General features: G+C 43.9%; 1 protein-coding gene across 1 annotated transcript in view; it reads right to left on the reverse strand.

The window, feature by feature from the left end:
- Positions 1–7093: 7093 nt before the first annotated feature.
- Positions 7094–20570, reverse strand: part of st8sia1 (ST8 alpha-N-acetyl-neuraminide alpha-2,8-sialyltransferase 1) — a 49265-nt gene continuing 35788 nt past the window's right edge. Inside the window, exon 5 of the mRNA XM_052033809.1 lies at positions 7094–12782. Coding sequence (XP_051889769.1) covers positions 12308–12782 — 475 coding nt within the window. The 3' untranslated portion in view covers positions 7094–12307. The remainder of the gene's footprint in view (positions 12783–20570) is intronic.

The following is a 20570-nucleotide window of genomic DNA, read 5'->3' on the forward strand; positions in this document are numbered from 1 at the left end:
GCTACCCACTGAACTACGGTCGCACTTATATGATGCAAGAGGGCAGTTGTTTACGCACTATTGTTGGGTCCCCTTGGATGGATCAGGTTGTTATAGACTGAGGTCTATCAGATTTACCAGAGCACTGTTGTTCTGAGAGTTTAATGAGACTGAATGGAAAGCAGCTGGTGGAGAACAGACTGATGAATCAGCCTCGTTCAGTAAGAGCTAAAATTAAAGTGGAGCACATTCAGTTCAGAAACAGTAAGGCCATTCAAGCCCATAATTACATTTCTTCCATGTATGAATAGGAATGTCCTTCACGTGGTGTCAAGTTAAGATATTGGAATGTTTTCTGGGTTGGCTGAGAACCTCTGAGGCTGCAGTTGACATACAATCTCTAATCTTTACATTTGTCCTCCGTGAGGTCTTGTTTTTGTTTTATTATTCTTCTTTCTTCTCTCGTGCCCTAAAGGAAGATTTTGCAAACTACAGTGGGTCTGTGGTGCTTTGTAAGGCGCCCATTAATCCCAGCTATTAGACCACAGTACTGGGGGGCTACTCGACCTGAGCAAGATCGCAGCTGTGTACCAGTGCTGCCCCTGCCCAAACACTGTTAGATGCTCAAAATGAGAATTCTCAGAGGCTGTGTCATCTGTAGTCACAACTTACACCAAAGTCTGAAGGGATCCTTGAGCTGAAGCACGACAAGACGAGAGGCTGTCCAGAAGTATAGTGTTGCTACGATGTAGTCATAGAACACTTAGCAAAACTGAAGGTAACACTGGCAATATGATTCAATTGACATTGGCAGAGTACCTCGATGTGACACTGGCGCTGTACCCTAATATGACAATGGCACTCTATCCCAATGTGACACTGCCAGTGTATTCCAATGTAACACTGGCACTGTACTCTAATATGACACTGGCACTGTATCCCGATCTGACACTGGTAGTGTATTCCAATGTGACACTGGCATTGTACCCTAATATGACACTGGCACTGTATCCTGATCTGACACTGGTAGTGTATTCCGATGTGACACTGGCACTGTACCTCGATGTGGCACTGGCACTGTACCCTAATATGACACTGGCACTGTATCCCGATCTGACACTGGTAATGTATTCCGATGTGACACTGGCACTGTACCCTAATATGACACTGGCAGTGTATCCCGATGTGACACTGGCAGTGTACCTCGATGTGGCACTGGCACTGTACCCTAATATGACACTGGCAGTGTATCCTGATGTGACACTGGCAGTGTACCTCGATGTGGCACTGGCACTGTACCCTAATATGACACTGGCAGTGTATCCCGATGTGACACTGGCAGTGTACCTCGATGTGACACTGGTGGTGTATCACAATGAGACACTGTGACACTGGTAGCGTATCCCAATGTGACTGGTGATGTACCTCAATATTTTAGTAATCTCCAAATGAAATGAAAGATCGGAGGTCAGCCATGACAAGGGCTGTTCTTTTTCAGAAGCGGACTCTTTTTTACTTAATGTCCTTTTTCTCATGCACCATCCCTCACGTCCCCCCACCCGAGTTCCTCATTCCGATTATACTCGCCCATATCCAGTGTCCTTCCCCATCTCAGGGTCAGATCACCCCCCACCTTACCCCATCGGCCCACCCACCTTCCACCAGACGTCACCTAATGATGATCACCCATCCTCCTTCCCCAAATCGTCTCTCTACTTTACTCTGATCTCTACGTCTCTTTTCAGCCCTTCTCCCAGTACCTCTCTGTCCCCCAATCATCTCCCTATTCTCGAACCTCTCTCCAGTTCCTTTGGTCTTCTCCCTGGCCAGCACTGCTAATCTGCCTCCCTCCTGTGATCTCCTCCTGGACCCCAACGTCTTTATTGCAACTCAGCCCAAATCTTTGCCCAGATCACCTACTCCACAATCACCCAGCCCATGCGATCTGCTCCCAACTGGATCACCTACACTATGTCTACGAGCTGACCTCTTCTATAAAGTTCCGAGCTTCACCTCTCTGTAGGTGCCAAGGTTCCAAGACCCTTTACCCACTTTAGGTGTCAGTCTCTATCAAGCTGTTCTTGGTACCAACTTAATCTGTTTGGGTTGGTAAGGCATATAAAGAGAATTAAGGGCCTGGTTGAGAGAAAGAGAGAGTGTGTGTGAGTCTACATGCGAGCTGGCCTTGGAGAATGTTGTCTGACCAGGCAAATTATCAGCATTTATCAGTGGTTTGATTTAGTAGGAAGATCCATAGAGTGTTCCACAACACAGAGGGATTTTTTTATATGAAAGAGACCTTGTCATATCGAGTTGTACCTTCTTCATACTTTTTTTTTGGAAGTAATCTGAAAATAGGATTTAGAATCGTAGAATGGAACAGAAAGACGGAGGCCATCAGCCCAATGTGCCTGTGCTAGCTCTTGAAAGAACTCTCCAACTGGCATTGCTCCTGTTGTTCCCATACAACACAGTCCATTTTACTCTTTGATGTTCCTATTGAGTCTACTTCCACCGCCCTATCAGGTAAAGTGTTCGAGATCACAGCAACCTACTGCTTTAAATATGTCGCCCTCACGTTGCCATGGCTCATTCGCCAATCACGTTCATTCTGCAGGCCAGGGAGCGTCTGTAGAAGGAGAAACAGAGTCAACGCTTCAGATGGAATTTCTTTAATCAGTTCTGTTTCTCTCTCCACGGATGCTGCCTGACCAGCTGATTATTTCCAGCATTTTCTGTCTTTATTTCCTATTTCCAGCATCTGCAGTTTTGTTATGTTTTCACATTAATCCCGTGTCCTACGTTTAATGACTCTTCAGAACTAGCAATATTTTCTCCTTATTTGCTCTTTCTAAATTCATTATGATTCTGATCCCCTCTTTTAAATTTCCACTTAACCTGCTCATCCCTGATAAGAATACTGCAGCTTCGCTGGTCTCTTCACTGAAGTCCCACCTCCCTGGTAATTCTAATAAATTCCCCTGACCTTATCCTAGATCTTTTCACCTGTTCAGAAATGGGCACTGTATTTTACTTGGGGTTTGTCCAGTTATTTATAAAGGTTTTCTTTTTGAGGCCCATGTTTATTTACAAAGCACCCCCAATTACTTTATGCAACGATTTGCTCGAAGACCTCAGCATCCGTGGGGGGAAAGGAATGGTCAACATTTCAGGTCGAAACTCTGCCTCAGGACTGAAATTGTGTCCCCAATTACTTTGTGTTAACTTCTAACCAGATACAGTGCAGGCACGGTAGCGTAGCGGTTAGCGTAACGCTATTACAGTGCCAGCGACACGGGTTCAATCCCGGCCGCTGTCTGTAAGGAGTTTGTACATTCTCCCTGTGTGTCTGCGTGGGTTTCCTCTGGGTCCTCCGGTTTCCTCCCACATTCTAAAGATGTACAGGTTAGGAAGTTGTGGGCATGCTATGTTGGCGCCGGAAGCGTGGCGACACTTGCAGGCTGCCCCCAGAACACCCTACACAAAAGATGCATTTCACTGTGTGTTTCAATGTACATGTGACTAATAAAGAAATCTTATCTTAATGTGTAAATTCACAACTCTGGACATTACATTTTATCCTCCATGGGTCTGCCAATTCGACCAATCCATGTCTTGCTGTAATCTGTAACGATCCTCCTGATTACTCTTGTGTCATCTCCAGAGTTTGGCATTAAGCTCTGGTTACTGTCATACACATCAAAGGAACCAGTGCCTCTAAAACCACTCTACTCTTGCCTTCAGTCTGAGAAGCAGCTGTTCACTGCTCCTGCTTTTTGACTGTCAACCCACTGTTTTGACTGTTGCATTCCCACTATTATTGTCCCTTTAATACCACACACTTCAATTCCGCTAACACGTGTCGTACAGTGGTACTTTATCAAAGGTCTTTTGAAAGTCCAGTTACATAACGTCTGCCCTCCCCGTCCCTTCACCAAAGAACTCGCTCGTTCATCAAACAACATTTGTCTTTTTGTGTATTGCTCCAAATCCCAGCATCTGCAGAATTTCTTGTGTCTTTGTCTTTGCTGTGCTGGCTATCATTTACTGATTTGTATTTTTCTATGTGAATGACGTTCATAATACACAATACAGAAATACATAATAAGTGTAAATGATTTCCCTTATCATTTAATACATTCTTCAGTAAGAAATATCTACAGGGCTACAGGGACAGGATAGGGATTGGTCCACACTGAATACTTCTCTCAAAATGCCAGCACGAGCTCCTTTGTTGCAGTACAACTCCATTACCTTAAACTCCAAAAACAGAGCTTCAGGTGATGATACTATCTGGCTCAATGAACATCTCCAATGCTTTTCTACTTAAAAATACTTGTGGATTCTACATAAGGAACTGAGCAAAAGACAACACAACATGGATCATCATTGCTACTACAGTTGTAATTTAAGATATCTTTATTAGTCACATGTACATCGAAACACACAGTGAAATGCATCTTTTTGCGTAGAGTGTTCTGGGGGGCAGCCCGCAAGTGTCATCATGCTTCTGGTGCCAACATGGCATGCCCACAACTTCCTAACCTGTACGTCTTTGGAATGTAGGAGGAAACTGGAGCACCTGGAGGAAACCCACACAGTCACGGGGAGAATGTCCAAACTCCTTACAGACAGTGGCCGGGTTTGAACCTGGGTCGCTGGTGCTGTAAAGTGTTAGGCTAACTGCTACACTACCATGCCTTCTGGCATGAACTGATTTTTAGTGGCTAACCCTACTCCTAACCACACAAATTATCTCTCTCCTCTTCCCACAAAAGGCTATGCATGGTTCATCCAATGTTAAGTGCCTATTTTCACTCTTAAGTGCCTCTTAAATGTCCACAGGTTAAACCCTCCTTCCCATAAATGGACCTTCTAGTAGAGATCACTCAATGCCAATGCAACATGAGAACCCTAGTTGATTTATTCTTCCCCACCACCACAAGCTACTTGGATCTACTGAGGATTGAGTGGTTTCTGTCATTTAAAGTGCAGGGGCCAATTCTGGGTTCCTTAAAATTCCTCCAATGTCCTCCCCCTCCTGGCTCCCTGTTCCCCCCCCCACACCCCATCTGGTTCCAACTGCTGTTCACTTCTCCCTTTACCATCAGGATCCAGCACTGGTCGCCTTTGTGTCGCTGCTTATCTTCCTCCAGCAGCCGTCTCCTATTTTCACACTGTCCCCACCTTGCTCTGCTTTCCCCCCCCCTTTTTCCTCTCTCTGTCTGCCTCCGTCTATCATTCACCTGCCACCTGTCTCCCAACTCCACCCCCTCTCCCTTCCCCTACCTACCCATCATCTTACACCCCTCCTCAGTCCACCAATCCCCTCGGACTCCTGTCTCACCACTCTCCCTGTCCTCTTTACACTGGCCAACTCGCCTCTCTGCTCTCAGTCCTGATGCAGGGTTTCGACTCAAAACGTCGACAATTCCTTTCCTCCCACAGATACTCTAGCAGATTGTTTGTTGCTCCTGGATCTACTGAGGCTTGATTGGTGACGTGTTCTCTCATTTAAAGCTCAGGGGCCAATCCCATCCTTAAACGGACATCGAGATACTTGGTAAGAGAAGAGCCCTCTCCCTTCCTCTATAAATAATGCAGAGAAAAGACTGGGGTTCATATTTGGAGGGACAGGATTTAAAAGCAGATATTATCCTTGCAAAATCTGTGTTTAAGGGCACGCTGAGCAGTTCAGGTCTCTCCGTCGCATGAAAGGTAACACTGGGTGGTACAACTGGTGGAGCTGCTGCCTCTCAATCCCAGGTTCAATCCTGACCTCAGGTGCCAGCTGTGTGGAGTTTGCACGTTCTCCCTGCGGCCACGTGAGCTTCCGCCGGGTTCTCCAGTTTCCTCGCACATCCCAAAGAGTGCAGGTTGGCAGGTTAATTGGCTGCTGCAAAGGAGTATGTAAGTGAGTGGAGGAGTTAATGGGAATGTGGGGAGAATAGGTTACAGGGAAAATTAATGGGGGTGTTCGATTGCTCAGTGAGTCAGTCGAGACTTGACAGGCTGAATGGCCTTCTTCAATGTTGTAAGGAAATATGCAAGATACTATCAGAAAAATCTGAAGCGTTCTTTAAAGTTATAAAGTGGTTTGTTGGGAGTAGGGATGTTTCCAGCTGAGGGAAGATTGAAATTAAGAACCACTAATTTGTCAGTAATAAATCCAATAAGGAAAATGAGAACAGTTAAACTGGGAATCAGTTACCACCTAGAAGCCCAAGACTGCAAGAAATTGCAGAGTTGTGAACACATCCCAGTCTATCGCAGAAACCAGCCTCCCCTCCATTAACTCTGTCTATATTTCCTGCTCCATTAACTCTGTCTGTACTTCCTGCTGCCTTGGGAAAGCAGCCAACATAACCGAAGACCCCACCCACCCCGGCCATTCTCTCTTCTCCCCTCTCCCATCGGGCAGAAGATACAAAGGCCTGAAAACACACAGCACCAGGCTCAAGGACAGCTTCTATCCCGCTGTTATAAGACTCTTGAAGGGACTTCTTGTATGATAAAGATGAATTCTTGATTTCTCACTCTACCTCACCATGGCCCCTGCACTTCTCTACCAGCACTGCACTTTCTCTGTAACTGTAACACTATATTCTGCATTCTTTTTTTGTTCCTTTTGTACTACCTCGATGTACTTATGTTTTGGAATGATCTGTCTGGATGGCATGCGAAACAAAGCTTTTCACTGTATCTCGGTACATGCGATGAAGATCAACCAATTAGCAATTACCAGAAAAATCTGAAGTATAAAGAGGTTTGTTGGGGGTAAATATGTTTCCATTTGAGAGAAGCTTGAATTTAAGGGCCACTAATTTGTCAGGAGTAAATCCAATAAGGAAAACGGGACCAGTTAAACTGGGAATCAGTTATCATATGGAATGGCTGAAGTAATGCATGCAAGGGGAATATGTGAACCAGAAGAAATGAGGAGAATAATAGCAAGACAGATGGAATCATAAACATTGTCACAGAACAACTGGGGAGAATGACTGGTTTCTGTGCAGTAAACTCTAATTATTTGATGTGAAGTCAAGAAATTAGACCAACAAAAATCACGTTTGATAACTTACAGAAATTTATTGCATGTTGACACAACACGGGGCCTACCAACAGCTACAAGGCCCAAACCAGTAAGAATTTTGAATCCATAAAAACTTCCATATAAAGTTCAGTCGGTAACCATTGTTTGCCATTACATTGGGGCAGATATCTGTTGAAGCTGGAGCTAAGTCACCTTCTCACATAAATGCTGGTGATCATTGTATCATGAACCAGCAGAGGTGAGCCTGAAAATAACTGAGGGAAACGTTACTGCACTTACTCTCGACTGGTTAAATTCCTCTTCACTCTTTTAACACAGGCATTTAGTCCCTTTGAATACATGGCTTAAATCCACCAGCCGCAGAGTATGGGGTGGAACCTGAAGCAAATAATTGATAGCTAAAGGTTATGTCCAGAACAAGGGGGTAGAAGCTTAAAATCGGGGCTTGGCAACTTAAAGCCACTGGCAGAAAGTGTAGGCTCACACAAAGGGTATGGGATTTCTGTAACTCTCTCTTCCGAATCAATTGAAAGTTTCAAACTGTAAGCGATACATCAGGTCAGAAAGGAAAGGTGGTAAGGATATCGAACCAAATCAAGCAGAAGCAGTTGAGATACAGGTTGAAACTCTCTAGTACGGTATTCTGCGGTCCAGCAACTCCTGTGGTCTGTCATGTTTTAAATCTGTAGTACAGATCTGCTGTAGCTAATTAACCTATCAGTGCAACTTTTGTGATCTCCGCTATCTCAGCAGATCTCAATTTATGGAAACTTTGAGTTCTCGGAACCCTAACATGACCCAGGAAGTGTCTATCCTTAAACAGAACAGTTCTCCTGTTCAGAGGAGGATGATCATGAGCAATGTCTCTGGTCCAGTGGTCTGGCACTAGTCGGATCCCAGGGGTGGTGGACGAGAGAGTTTCAAACTTTGGCTGCAGTTCAAGGCTCAGAACTGGAAAGAAATCCTTTCTGGTATCAATTGTCTGTAAAATAACATGGCACTCAGTAAGTTACCAGGCTAACATGGCCCTTAAAGCTAAAGCTGGAAAGTCTGATTGGCCTTTGAGGCTACTGAATATACATGAAGGACGGTCAGAATTCTGCAGGCAGTAAACGAACAACATTAAAATACAGGCATCAGTTTTGAAATAGAACTTATTTAAATTAAGACGCCATCAAAAGTATTTCGGTATCAACAATATTCTGTGTAAAACATCAAACTCAAACATAAATAAAGCCCTGCGGCAAATACAAATCTTTGCTGTTACTCTTATGAAGAATTTTGCATTAAAATAAATGTGAAGTCTCCCTTCTGAAAAGTGTTCACATCCACAACAGCAGCTCAGGACTCAGGCTTCACACTGCAGCTTCTGCTTGGCATGCAGTGTTCACCCTGGTTGCACATGAAATTACAGTTTCATTTCCAACTGTACATACTTCTCAAAAGACGTACTGACACAAATATTATAAAACGATCCAGGTTACAATGGGGTCTAAAATTCCAGAAACAATATCGGGGAAATGAACAGGGAAAACATTAACACATCATGCTACAGTCTTGTTTTTTTTATCCACATGCTACATTTAAAAATTGGTCACAATCAGACAGCGATTGCGTTGTTCACAATAAAGTCATATGCCTGACAATTGGACACCCATTTTGTGTTGGTGCTGCAGTAATTTCCTTGTCTCTGTTGTGACGGAGGTTTTCAAAAACTCAATAAAATACAATAGTGTCTTCTGATTTACAAATCTAAAGCACTGAAAATACTAAAGCTGCATTGTCCTAAAACAGAAATTCCTATTAAGAAACTATTAAGGATTATATGTGCAAATGTCAGCTGTTAAAGCCTTATATCTCTATTGTGAAAGTGACTGAACTCGAGAGACTTAAAACATGACATTACCTATTAAACTATTACTGGACTTATTAAGACTTAAAATAAAATTGGCTTGTATGTTTACACTCAAACGTAAAAGAAAATAGAATTATAAATCTGAATAAAGGAGACAGAGAACTCAAATGACCAATTTAATAATGAACAATCTACTGGACACTGAAAATGCTCAGAATTCAGTCTTAATAGAATCAGTCTGTAACTACATTGTTGTACATAAGTTGGAACCAGAATCAAGCTCTTTTATGTTGTTGAACAGGTATTACATTCCTTCTGACAGGAACGCACCATAAATTAACTGCTTCACAATCATAAAAATCATCCAATTCAAATCTCGGCCTTTAAAATCTGGCCTTTTTCCTTTCTATTCTCCATCGGATTGCTCCCATTTTTTTCAGACAGAAGAATAATTAAGGCAGTTAGAAGTCGTATACACACACCTGAGGTAGCCAGATAGGAAACCAGGTCAAATCATGTCAGCTGTTCAATAAAGAACAGCCAAGTAGCTAAAGTATTCTCAAGATGCAGCGTTATACTGCTGCAAGATTTGGCTCATACACATACTGTCAACACAGCACACACAACACTGTTAATTGCCCCTTTTAAAAGGAAATTAAGTACTAGAGCTCAGCATATAAAGAACTACTGGCACACGCATTAAGAGTTCTGATGAACGGTCATTGTACTGAAACAATAACTCTGTTTCTCCGTCCACAGACACTGCCTGACTTGCTGAGTATTTTCCCTCTGTGTTTTTCTGTTTTATCTCACATTAATACTGTTTGGACCCACAGTGAAGGAATAGAATCCCACGCACAATTTGCAGTTACTTTGCTAACCGGAAGCTATAATGACAATAGGGACAAAGACATGGATATTTAGAGTTTTTTTTAAACACTTTTTTCCCCAACGTTTCAATGGGTTAAATTTGACCCTGTTTAAGCCAGGTTATTCAACCATCCCCCACAGGATATGCTACTCATCCACAGCTTTCCACAAGATCTATTTCTAAAACCTTCAAAGAGACTACAAGGCTTTTGACATAAGCACTTAATAGACAACACATCGAATGACACCCACCTACCATTCACAATCTGTGACATTATTATATCGACGCACAAGGGCTTGCTCCTATTTTATTTAGTTTGCAGCCTCTAGTTTATCTCTTTTTATAGGATTTTCCCCACACAATGAGCCATGGTGGGTCACATACTTCCTTTCTAAAACGTCACCATTTTAGCAAGCAGGAAGGAAGCTTTCAGAGGTTGGGACTGACTTCTGACCAGGAGCGAAGCATTCTCCTTTTTGACAATGCTCCATCCAACAGCCCAATTCCTGCCACTTTCCATACTCAGTGACATAGGAGATTGAGAGTAGGGCTTGGAAAGCAGCAGGTTTCCGAGTTAAAAACACAACATTCCTAACCGTCCCCTGGGATTGAACTTTTATACCAATCTGGACTTAAAGTCTAACAATCACTTCCTGTCCCAATTCAAGTCAAAAAGCTCTTCATACCAGAGATGCCAAATGCACTTGTGTTAACTGGGCAGTTTGGTGATGGATTCTAGTGAATATTTAAGTACAACTTGTCCAAATTACAAGTTCACAAAACCATTCAGATTATCTTATTCTTCTTAATTATGTACAAATTGGCAACAAGTTTTGCAAAGTCAAAACCTGTTTCGTGAAATCAAGAATTCCTCAGAAACATCCATGCAAGTGTATTTGTCGCAAGGATCCAGTATCCCAAAACCTGTATGTCTCACTATAAAGCTCCCATATTCCTTTCCATTCGCTGTAGCAACATGAGAAAATAGTGAAGTGAGGGCAAATTAGCTTTACTGGAAGGGATATACAGTGCTTCTGAAACTCTTATATTCCCAGAATTTGGCATGGATTTGCTACAAAGAAAATAGTAACCTGTCTTTGAAATATTATCACAAAGAATTCCATACTGAAGGAGAAATGTATTGGAAATAGCTTTAAACCTGAGTCAGAAAAGATACTTAAAAAAAAAATTGACACCAGACAGACAACTCTTACCTCTGCTGTTACACCCACAAATCTTTCTTATCAGAGGTACCTGGTAGAAAATTAAAGGCAAGACTGCCACAGGTTCAAATCAGGAGATCAATGATTTGTTCTACCAACCTACCATATGAGTTGAAACAATTAACTCCCACTCTTGGTCTGAAATATAACTTGTTCAATATATAGACTGCATGATTGTTAAGTGTACGGAGTAATTCTGCCCTCTGTACTCCCGTGAGCTGGTACAAACTGATGAGAGCAGTTTTGTGATCCCCACTACATAGCTGTGGAGATCACAAAGTTGCTCTCAACCGTTCCATCTCCAGTATGAATGCCAATCAAGCAAGCCCCTACACTCGGATCATTATCTTGCCTTTCCTATGTCAGAGAGAGGTACAAAAAAAACATTTGAAGTCCCAAACTGTGATGTTTAGTCCATTCAGTAAACAAATGCATTCAACTGCTGTCAGTTTTTTTGTAAATTATTACATTAATGGGCTTCTGTCTTTTTCTATGTGTTCAATAGCATGTCCACTGTGGGAAAAATCATCAGATGTATCAACAGTACCTTTGAGACCATATTAGAACAAAAGGGAAATCATAATGGAACGACATGATAAAATTCATAGACCAACACAAAGGGTGGAAGTCTATTCTGTATCTGCAAAGTTAAGGCAAAACTGATTGAGATTGACTCGTTTATGCTGGTTCAAAAAGATCCATTTTCTTTAAAAAGTACAAAGCTAATTCCTTTACAGTGATTGAAATGCTTGCAAAACAATTCCTAAGAACAAAAAAGAAATGAGTAAAAGAACTCATATGAATTTGTTGAATGCATGCACCATTACAGAGCATACCAAGACTGACCCTGGATCCAGTAAAACCGACAGACAAGTCCTGAAACATGGTGATACTTTCACCAATGCTTCAATGCTCCTTGAGAATCTTTCAGCAACAACTGCAAGACACACAACCTTTTGGAAACACATCCTTTGAACCTCCTAAGCATTCACTAACTATGTTTGTTTCCTTGTAAAAGTATAAACTGACACCGTCCCTCCAACAGTCTCTCATTACGCCTTTCAACATAATATTCCAGGCACAGTGCAGGTCATGTGTTGGAAGTGAGACCAGGCTCACTCTGTCAGTTGTTGTAGTAAATCCATTCACAGTTTGTGGCAATGAAGAGGGAATGCTCTGCCTTCAAACTCAGTCACCAATTTTCTCCGAGGAAAGTATTCAATACTAAAATGGAATATCTTGTCAGTGCAAGTTGATAGATTCTACCCAAAGGGATACAGCAGCAACCTGTATAAATTTTCATCTCCCTTCTTCTGGAATGAAGATTATATCAGGCTATCTGCACATTTACCAATTTGCATCTTTAAAATGCCGCTCTTATGCAAGAGCCAAAGTTGGAGAAACTCTTCTGGCATGGCGTGGTAGCCTGAATACGGCATCACATTGTCATAATAGTGGTGGCTAATTATGTTCCCTTGCAGGTCTATTGAAAATGGCCAAAATCCATAAAGGGTTACATCTTCACAGAGACCCATGGCGACACTGACCAGGAACAGACCTGTGGACAGACGTTTGGCATGGATTCCTTTGCTCTTCCAGAACTTCTCCACATTGCGCAGGAAGTCTGGGTTGGCGAAGAGTATGGTTTGGTTGGCACTGAAGTCAGACAAGGTGTAGTACGTACGAAAGGATGGGTCTGTTCCCGTCTTCATGGAAAAGGCTGGCATGTAAATATAGCTCCGACCGTACACCTTCATACTCTCAACAAAGGACTTCCGGGACCACAGAAGGTTTTGAAATCTGAAAGAAATGAAAGGAATCTTGAACCTTTACTGCCTACCAACAATGGGAAGGGATCTTGTAAATACAAATGACTGGACTAACCATTTAAATTTTATAGATAATGGATTTATATCATTATGGCTTGTCCACTTATTTTATGGTTTATTGATTAAAATAGGCTGATGCACAGTCATAGAGTGTGATACAGCACAGAAACAGGCCCTTCAGCCCAACCAACTTGCCTACCTGAACTGGTCCCATTTGCCTGCATTTGGCCTTTCTCATCCATGTACCTGTCTAAATTCTTTAAAACATTGTAATTGTATCTGCCTCTACCGCTTCCACTGCTAGCTTGTTCCACATACCCATCACCTTCTGTATGAAAAAGTTGCCCCTCAGGTCCCCTTTAAATCTTTCCCCTCTCACCTTAAACCTATGTCTTCTAGTTTCAGATTCCCCAGCCCTGGGAAAAAGTCTGTGACCATCCACCTTAACCCTGCTCCTCATAATTTTACATGCCTCTCTAAGGTCAGCCCTCAGCTTCCCATTCAAGGGAAAAATGCCCCAGCCTACCCTGTCTCTCCTTATAACTCAAGCCCTCCAGTCCTGGTATCATCCTTGTAAATCTTTTCTGCACCCTTTCCAGCTTAATGACATCCTTAGTAGGGTAACCAACCATGTCCTTTGACCTGTAGGATCTCGATGAATGTGATATATACATACTACACATGTAACGTGCATACAAGTTCTTTCTTCGCACTGTTACTGCAATCAAACAATCTGCATTTATGGCAAAAACAAACTGCTGGAAGAACTCAACGGGTCAAGCAGCATCTGTGGAGTCAGAGGGATAGTGTCTTCACCCCCACCCCCCCCCCCCACCAATGCTGCTCAAACTGCTGAGTTCCTCCAGCAGATTGTTTGTTGCTTCAAACTGCAGCGCCTGCAGTCTCTTGTGTCTCTAATCTGCATTTACATTCAGGATTAAACAGAGCGAATCAATCAAAAGGATCTTCACTCTGAGGGTAGAGAAACAAAGGACTGCAGATGCTGGAATCTAGATGAAAAACACGATGATGCTAGAGGAACTCAGCAGGCCAGGCAGCATCCGTGGAGAAAAGCAGGCGGTCAACGTTTCGGGTCAGGACCCTTCTTCAGGACTCAAGAAGGGTCCCGACCCGAAACATTGACCGCCTGCTTTTCTCCATGGCCTGGCCTGCTGAGTTCCTCCAGCATCATCGTGCTTTTCGCTCTGAGGGTGTTGTGTTAAATTAGTACGGACATGTCACAGTGTCACAGCTAGTAGAGCCACTGGCTCACAGCTTCAGCAACCCAGGTTAAATCCTGACCTCAGGTGCTGTCTGTGAGGAGTTTACACACGTTCTCCCTGTGACTGTGTGGTTTCCTCTAGGTGCTCCGGTTTCCTCCCGCATCCCGAAGATGTGTCGGTTGATAGATTAATTGAACACCGTAAATTGCCCCTAGTGTGCAGGTGAGTGGTCGAATCCGGAGGGAGTTGATGGGAATGTGGGGAGCATAAAATGGGATCAGTCAAATGGAGACACAGGAGACTGCAGATGCTGTAATCTAAAGCAAAAATGGGAGCAGTCTAGGATTGTTGTAAAAGGGTGCTTGAAGGTCGGTACAGACTTAGTGGCAGAAGGGTCTGTGTCTGTGCTAGGAGACACAAGAGACTGTAGATGCTGGAATCTGGAGCAACACATAAAACGCTGGAAGAACTCAGCAGGTCAGGCGGCATCTATGGAGGGAAATGGACAGTCAACGTTTTGGGTCGAGACTTTTCATTGGGACTAATATAAATAGCTGTGGGAGTCAGTGGGCTTGCAGAAGATGTCGGTGGATAATCTGTCTCCTGAGATGGAGATAGAGAGATCAAGGAAGGGGAGAGAGGTGTCAGAGATGGACCAAGTGAATGTGAGGGCAGGGTGGAAGTTGGAGGCGAAGTGGATGAAATTGACGAGCTCTGCATGGGTGCAGGAAGCAGCCCCAATGCAGTCGCGGGTGTAGCTGAAAAAGAGTTAGGGAGCGTTACCGGTGTAGGCTTGGAACGTGGATTGCTCCTTGTAACCAATGAAAAGGCAGGCATAGCTAGGGCCCATGCGAGTGCCCATGGCTGCATTTTTGGTTTGGGGAAAGTGGGAGGAGCAGAAAGAGAAATTGGTGAGGGTGAGCACCGGTTCTGCCAGACGGAGGAAGGTGTTGGTGGAGGGGAACTGGTTGCGCCAGTGTTCCAGAAAGAAGGGTCTCGACCCAAAACATCGACTGTCCATTTCCTGCCACAGATGCTGCCTGACCTGCTGAGTTCCTCCAGCGTTTTGCATGTTGTTTCTGCGCTATTGACTTTATCATTCCATGACATTTTAGGAAGGGAGGCTTTCTGCTTGTGATGACAAAGTACGGTTTGCAGGGTTTGTGCTGCCAGGTTATGAGTGTAGGTCGAATCAAAGGCAGGTTTAGCAGGAAGGCAGATAATCATCCACATAAATACAGCCTCCAAACTTCTAGCTTAAGGAACAAAATGAAGATACCAGGGGTCCTCGGGGAGCTATCCTGGGTTTGTGTCTGATAATGGAGAAGAAAAGGAAAATTCAAGACAGATTCCATCCCTGTTGATAGTTCCTTCTGAAGGGTTTTCCTTCCAATCACTTGCACGGATGACCACAGCAGGGGATGCTGTTGTTACCAGGAGCTGCAAGAGGTTGTTGAGTTTCACTGCAAGGTTCCGTTTCTTTCACCCTCCCCCAAAAACCTTCAGATTTAATCAGACCCCAAAAAGACATTGCTGGGATTTAGAGAGAATAGCACTTCTGTAATCACGACAAACAGTCAGGATGTTCAGTCAGTGACACCGAATATCCCTCTTCAGACATCCATTGTCTGAACAAAATGCAAATTGGCACCAAATGAGCTCAGCAATTCTCAAGACACTGGAATGGAGACACACATACGCCACACGCACATATTCCCACTTGTGCTCAAACACACACTCACATATTCTCACAGACACATACACTCCCGCACATAGATGCATGCACTCTTGCACATACATACTCTTGCACACTTTTGTACACTGTACACATACACACACCCACAACTTGCACGCACACATGCTCTCACATGCACAGGCGCACACACACTCTCGCATTCACACACATGTGCTCACACGTACACATTGGTTAGCATAACGCTATTACAGCACCAGCGACCTGGGTTCAATTCCGGCTGCTGTCTGTAAGGAGTTTGTACATTCTCCCCGTGTCTGCGTGGGTTTCCTCCGATTTCCTCCCACATTCCAAAAAAAAGATGTATGGGTTAAGAAGTTGTGGGCATGCTGTGCTGGCGCCGGAAGCGTGGCAACACTTGCGGGCTGCCCCCCAGAACACTCTATGCAAAAGATGCATTTCACTGTGTGTTTCGATGTACATGTGACCAATAAAGATATCTTACATACACTCGCATATACACTCATTCACAAACATACTTAGATTCACACATTCACATAAAATGACATGCAGCACTAGTAGAGTCACAGAGTCATTTAACATGGCAACAGACCATTCAGCCCACATCCACACCAACCATTGATCCCATCTTCCAGCACGTGACCCATTGCCTTCCACGACTAGGCAATTCAAGTACTCATCTGGACACTTCCTAACTGCTGTCAGTGATTCTTGCTTCCCCCACTCTCTCAGGCAGTGTGTTCCAGGTGCTCACTGCTCTCTGGGTGAAAAGTTTCATTTTACAGGACTCGGGACTTGCAGCGAGAGCGGGAGAGTTTAGAAGAGATAGGTTTCGGAGCTTGCTTGTGAGCTTCACCTTACAGACATTTAAAAGAGGCAAGTTTGCTGAGTGTTAGTTAATTGTAAGCTGATTGGCTAATCAGCTAATTAACAGCAGCCAATAAAAAGAAGTAGGGTCAAGCAGAGCCACCATTTTGGAATGGCCATTGGGAGGGCTGAGGGCTGAGGGCTGAGGGCTACGGGCTACGGGCTACTGGCTACTGTTGGTTTGTGTGGCTGCTGACAGGTTCTATGACAAGAGCCTTTCTGCTGAACCTGAGCCTCTGAGTATGGCTCACCAGACCTGCAGCTAATTCTGGTTTGGTATGTTCCTCCTGGGCTTCTGGACTGTCCTGCCACCTCACCCTCCCTGACACGGAGCTGTCGGTAATCATTGTGCTGCTGCCACTATGCTGTAATACTCACTCCTTAATGTTGTTGCCATATTAGTCCCTATTCAGATGCATCACAGCTTGGTACGGCAACTGCTCTACCCAAGACCATAAGAAAATTGCGGAGAGTTGTGAACGCAGCCCACGTCCATCACGCAAGCCAGCCTCCCTTCTGTGGATTCCATCTACACTTCCCACTGCCTTGGGAAAGCAGCCGACATAATCAAGGACCCCTCCTACCCTGGTCATTCTCCCTTCTCCTGTCAGGCAGAAGATAGAAAAGGCAGAGAGCACGTACCACTAGGCTCAAGGGCAGCTTCTATCCCGCTGTTATCAGACTCTTGAGCAGTCCTCTCATACGCTAAAGGATGAAATCTTGATCTCCCAATCTGCCTCGTCATGGCCCTTGCACTTTACTTGTCTACCTGCATTGCACTTTCTCTGTAACTGCAACACTATATTCTGCATTCTGTTTTTTTTTACTGCTTTAATGTACTTATGTATGGCATGATCTATCTAGATGCAATGCAGAACAATGGAACTGTACTTCAGAAGCAGAGGAGAAGGTGCAGGCACCACTATCGACTGTGAGCAGAAGCACTGACTGGGGGCGAGTTCCTAGAGAGCTATTTTTTTCTGATGGCAAAACAGAAGTAGAGGATGTAACCCATTATATAAAATTGAGGGGCATAGATAGGGCAGATAAGGAGAAAACATTCCCCCCAGCAGAGGTGTTGAAAACTAGGGGGCATGGGTTTAGTGTAAGGGGTTTAGAGGGGATCTGAGGAAGAATGATTGATCAAGTTATCCATTGTATTCCAGAGTCTGAGTGGGATGTGAAAAACACTGTCTGAGTGAGTGGTGAACATAGAACAGGGATCTGAGGAAGAATGATTGATCAAGTTATCCATTGTATTCCAGAGTCTGAGTGGGATGTGAAAAACACTGTCTGAGTGAGTGGTGAACATAGAACAGTAGAATAAAGAAACAGGCCCTTCAGCCCATAATGTTGTGCTGAATTAATTAAATTAGTAATCATATGCCCAACTAAACTAATCCCTTCTGCCTACTCAATGTCCATACCCCTCCATTTCTTGCACATTCATGTGCCTATCTAAGAGCCTCTTGATCGCCTCTTATCGTATCTGCCTCCACCACCACCCCTGACAGTGTATTCCAGGCACACGCCACTCTCTGTGCGTATAATAAAAAAAACTTTCCCCCTCTCACCTTAAATGCATGCCCTCTGGTATTTGACATTTCAACCCTGGGGAAAGAGATACTGGCTGTCTACTCGATCTATGCCTCTCATAATCTTGTAAACCTCTGTCAGGTTTCCCCTCAGCCTCCGCCGCTCCAGAGAAAACAACCCAAGTTTGTCTAACCTCTCCTTATGGTACCTGCCCTCTAATCCAGGCAGCATCCTGGTAAACCTCTCCTGTACCCTCTCTAAAGCTGCCACATCCTTCCCGTAATGGGGTGGCCAGAATTGAATGTAATACTCCAGATGCGGCCTAACTAGAGTTTTATAAAACTACAACATAACTTCGTGACTCTTGAACTCAATTCCTTGACTAATAAAGGCAAGCATGCCGTACACCTTCTTTACCGCCCTATCAACCTGTGTGGCCACTTTCAGGGAGCTATGGACTTGGACCCCAAGATCCCTCTGCACATCAACACTGTTAAGGACCTTACCATTAACAGTGTACTATCCCTTTACATTTGATCTCCCAAAGTGCAACACTTCACATTTGGCTAGCTTAAACTCCATCTGCCATTTCTCTGCCCATATCTGCAACTGATCTATATCCTACTGTATCCTTTGGCAGTCTTCCATGCTATGCACAGCACCACCAATCTTTGTATTGTCCGCAAATTTACTAACCCAGCCATCTATATTTTCATCCAGGTCACATATATATATCTCACAATCAGCAGAGTACCGATCCCTGCGAAACACCACTAGTCACAGACCTGTGGCCAGAATAAGTGCCATTGACCACTACCCTCTGCCTTCTATGGGCAAGCCAGTTCTGAATCCAAACGGCCAATTCACTGTGGGTCCCACGCATTTTAATCTTCTAGTGGAGGCAGAGACTCTCATTACATTTAAGATGAGCACTTGAATCACTGACGCAGTGAAGGTTATGGACCACCTGCTGGTAAATGGGATTGATTTAGATGTCCCCACCATCGAGGACATCTTCAAGAGGCGGTGCCTCAAGAAGGCGGCATCCATCACTAAGGACCCTCACCATCCAGGACACGCCCCCTTCTCATTACTACCACTGGGGAGGAGGTACAGGAGCCTTAACACCCACACTCAATGATTTGGGAACAGCTTCTCTGCCACCAGATTTTTTTTAATAAGATATCTTTATTAGTCACATGTACATTGAAACACACAGTGAAATTCACCTTTTGCGTAGAGTGTTCTGGGGGCAGCCCACAAGTGTCGCCATGCTTCCAGCGCCAACGTAGCATGCCCACAACTTCCTAACTCGTACGTCTTTGGAATGTGGGAGGAAACCGGAGCACCCGGAGGAAACCCACACAGGCACGGGGAGAATGTACAAACTCCTTACAGGCAGCGGCAGGAATTGAACCTGGGTCGCTGGTGCTGTAATAGCATTACGCTAACCGCTATGCTACGGTGCCTGCCCCTGCACCACTGTTTTTCTGAACGATCCATGAACCCATGAACACTACCTCATTATTCCTTTCTTTTGCACTGTTTATTAATATTTTTAATTTACAGATTTTTATGTCTTGCACCGTACTGCTACAAAACAACAAATTTCCCGTCATATGTCAGCGATAATAAATCTGATTCTGACACTTTGTGGTCAGCATAGACAAAATGGGCCGAGGTGCCTGTTTCTGTGTTGTACGGCCATTATGACTCTAATAAGCCTGTTGAAAATTGGACCCAGGCTATTCTGGAGAGCTATCAGGAAGCATTGTTTCATAGCCAGTTAACCCTGGGTCTGGTCAACAGAAAATTTTAGAAATTACAAAGACTTCTGTTAGGCAAGAGGATTAAGGATTATGGAACCAGTGAAGGAATAAGTTAATGTACATCAGCCGTTACCTAAATGAACAGGAAATAGTCTTGAGAGTTTGTTTGACCACCTCCTGTTTCTACGTTGCTAAGAGGGCAAAGAAAAGAATCCAGGGACTAAAACATAAACAAAATACAAACAATATTAAATCAAGTTAGCTGAATGCCAGAAGCCACAGTGACCACCACACAAAGAGGTCAAACTCTATCTGGCTGAAAGGCATGGCCCCCAGAGAACAGGTACATACAAAGGATAACGTTATCGATCAGTATCTATTGCAACCAGTTGCTGCTTTCTCCACTCATCCATTCAGTTTGCATCCACTTAATGTTTGGAAATGGGGCAATGATTCATAGTTAATGATTAAGTTCATTAAATGCTGCTTCTCTTGTTTTGCATCACTTACTGCATCAGAGCTAAAGCAACTGACCGCCAGTCATACATTGTTTTCCCTTTGCCCTGTTAGGTTAACTATTGTTATTGGTGTTACCTTAACAAAGATCACTAAGAAACAGAATGAGCCAGTGTATAACAGTGCAGGAAGGG

The sequence above is a fragment of the Pristis pectinata genome, chromosome 19, assembly GCF_009764475.1.
Source record: "Pristis pectinata isolate sPriPec2 chromosome 19, sPriPec2.1.pri, whole genome shotgun sequence".
Lineage (NCBI taxonomy): Eukaryota > Metazoa > Chordata > Chondrichthyes > Rhinopristiformes > Pristidae > Pristis > Pristis pectinata.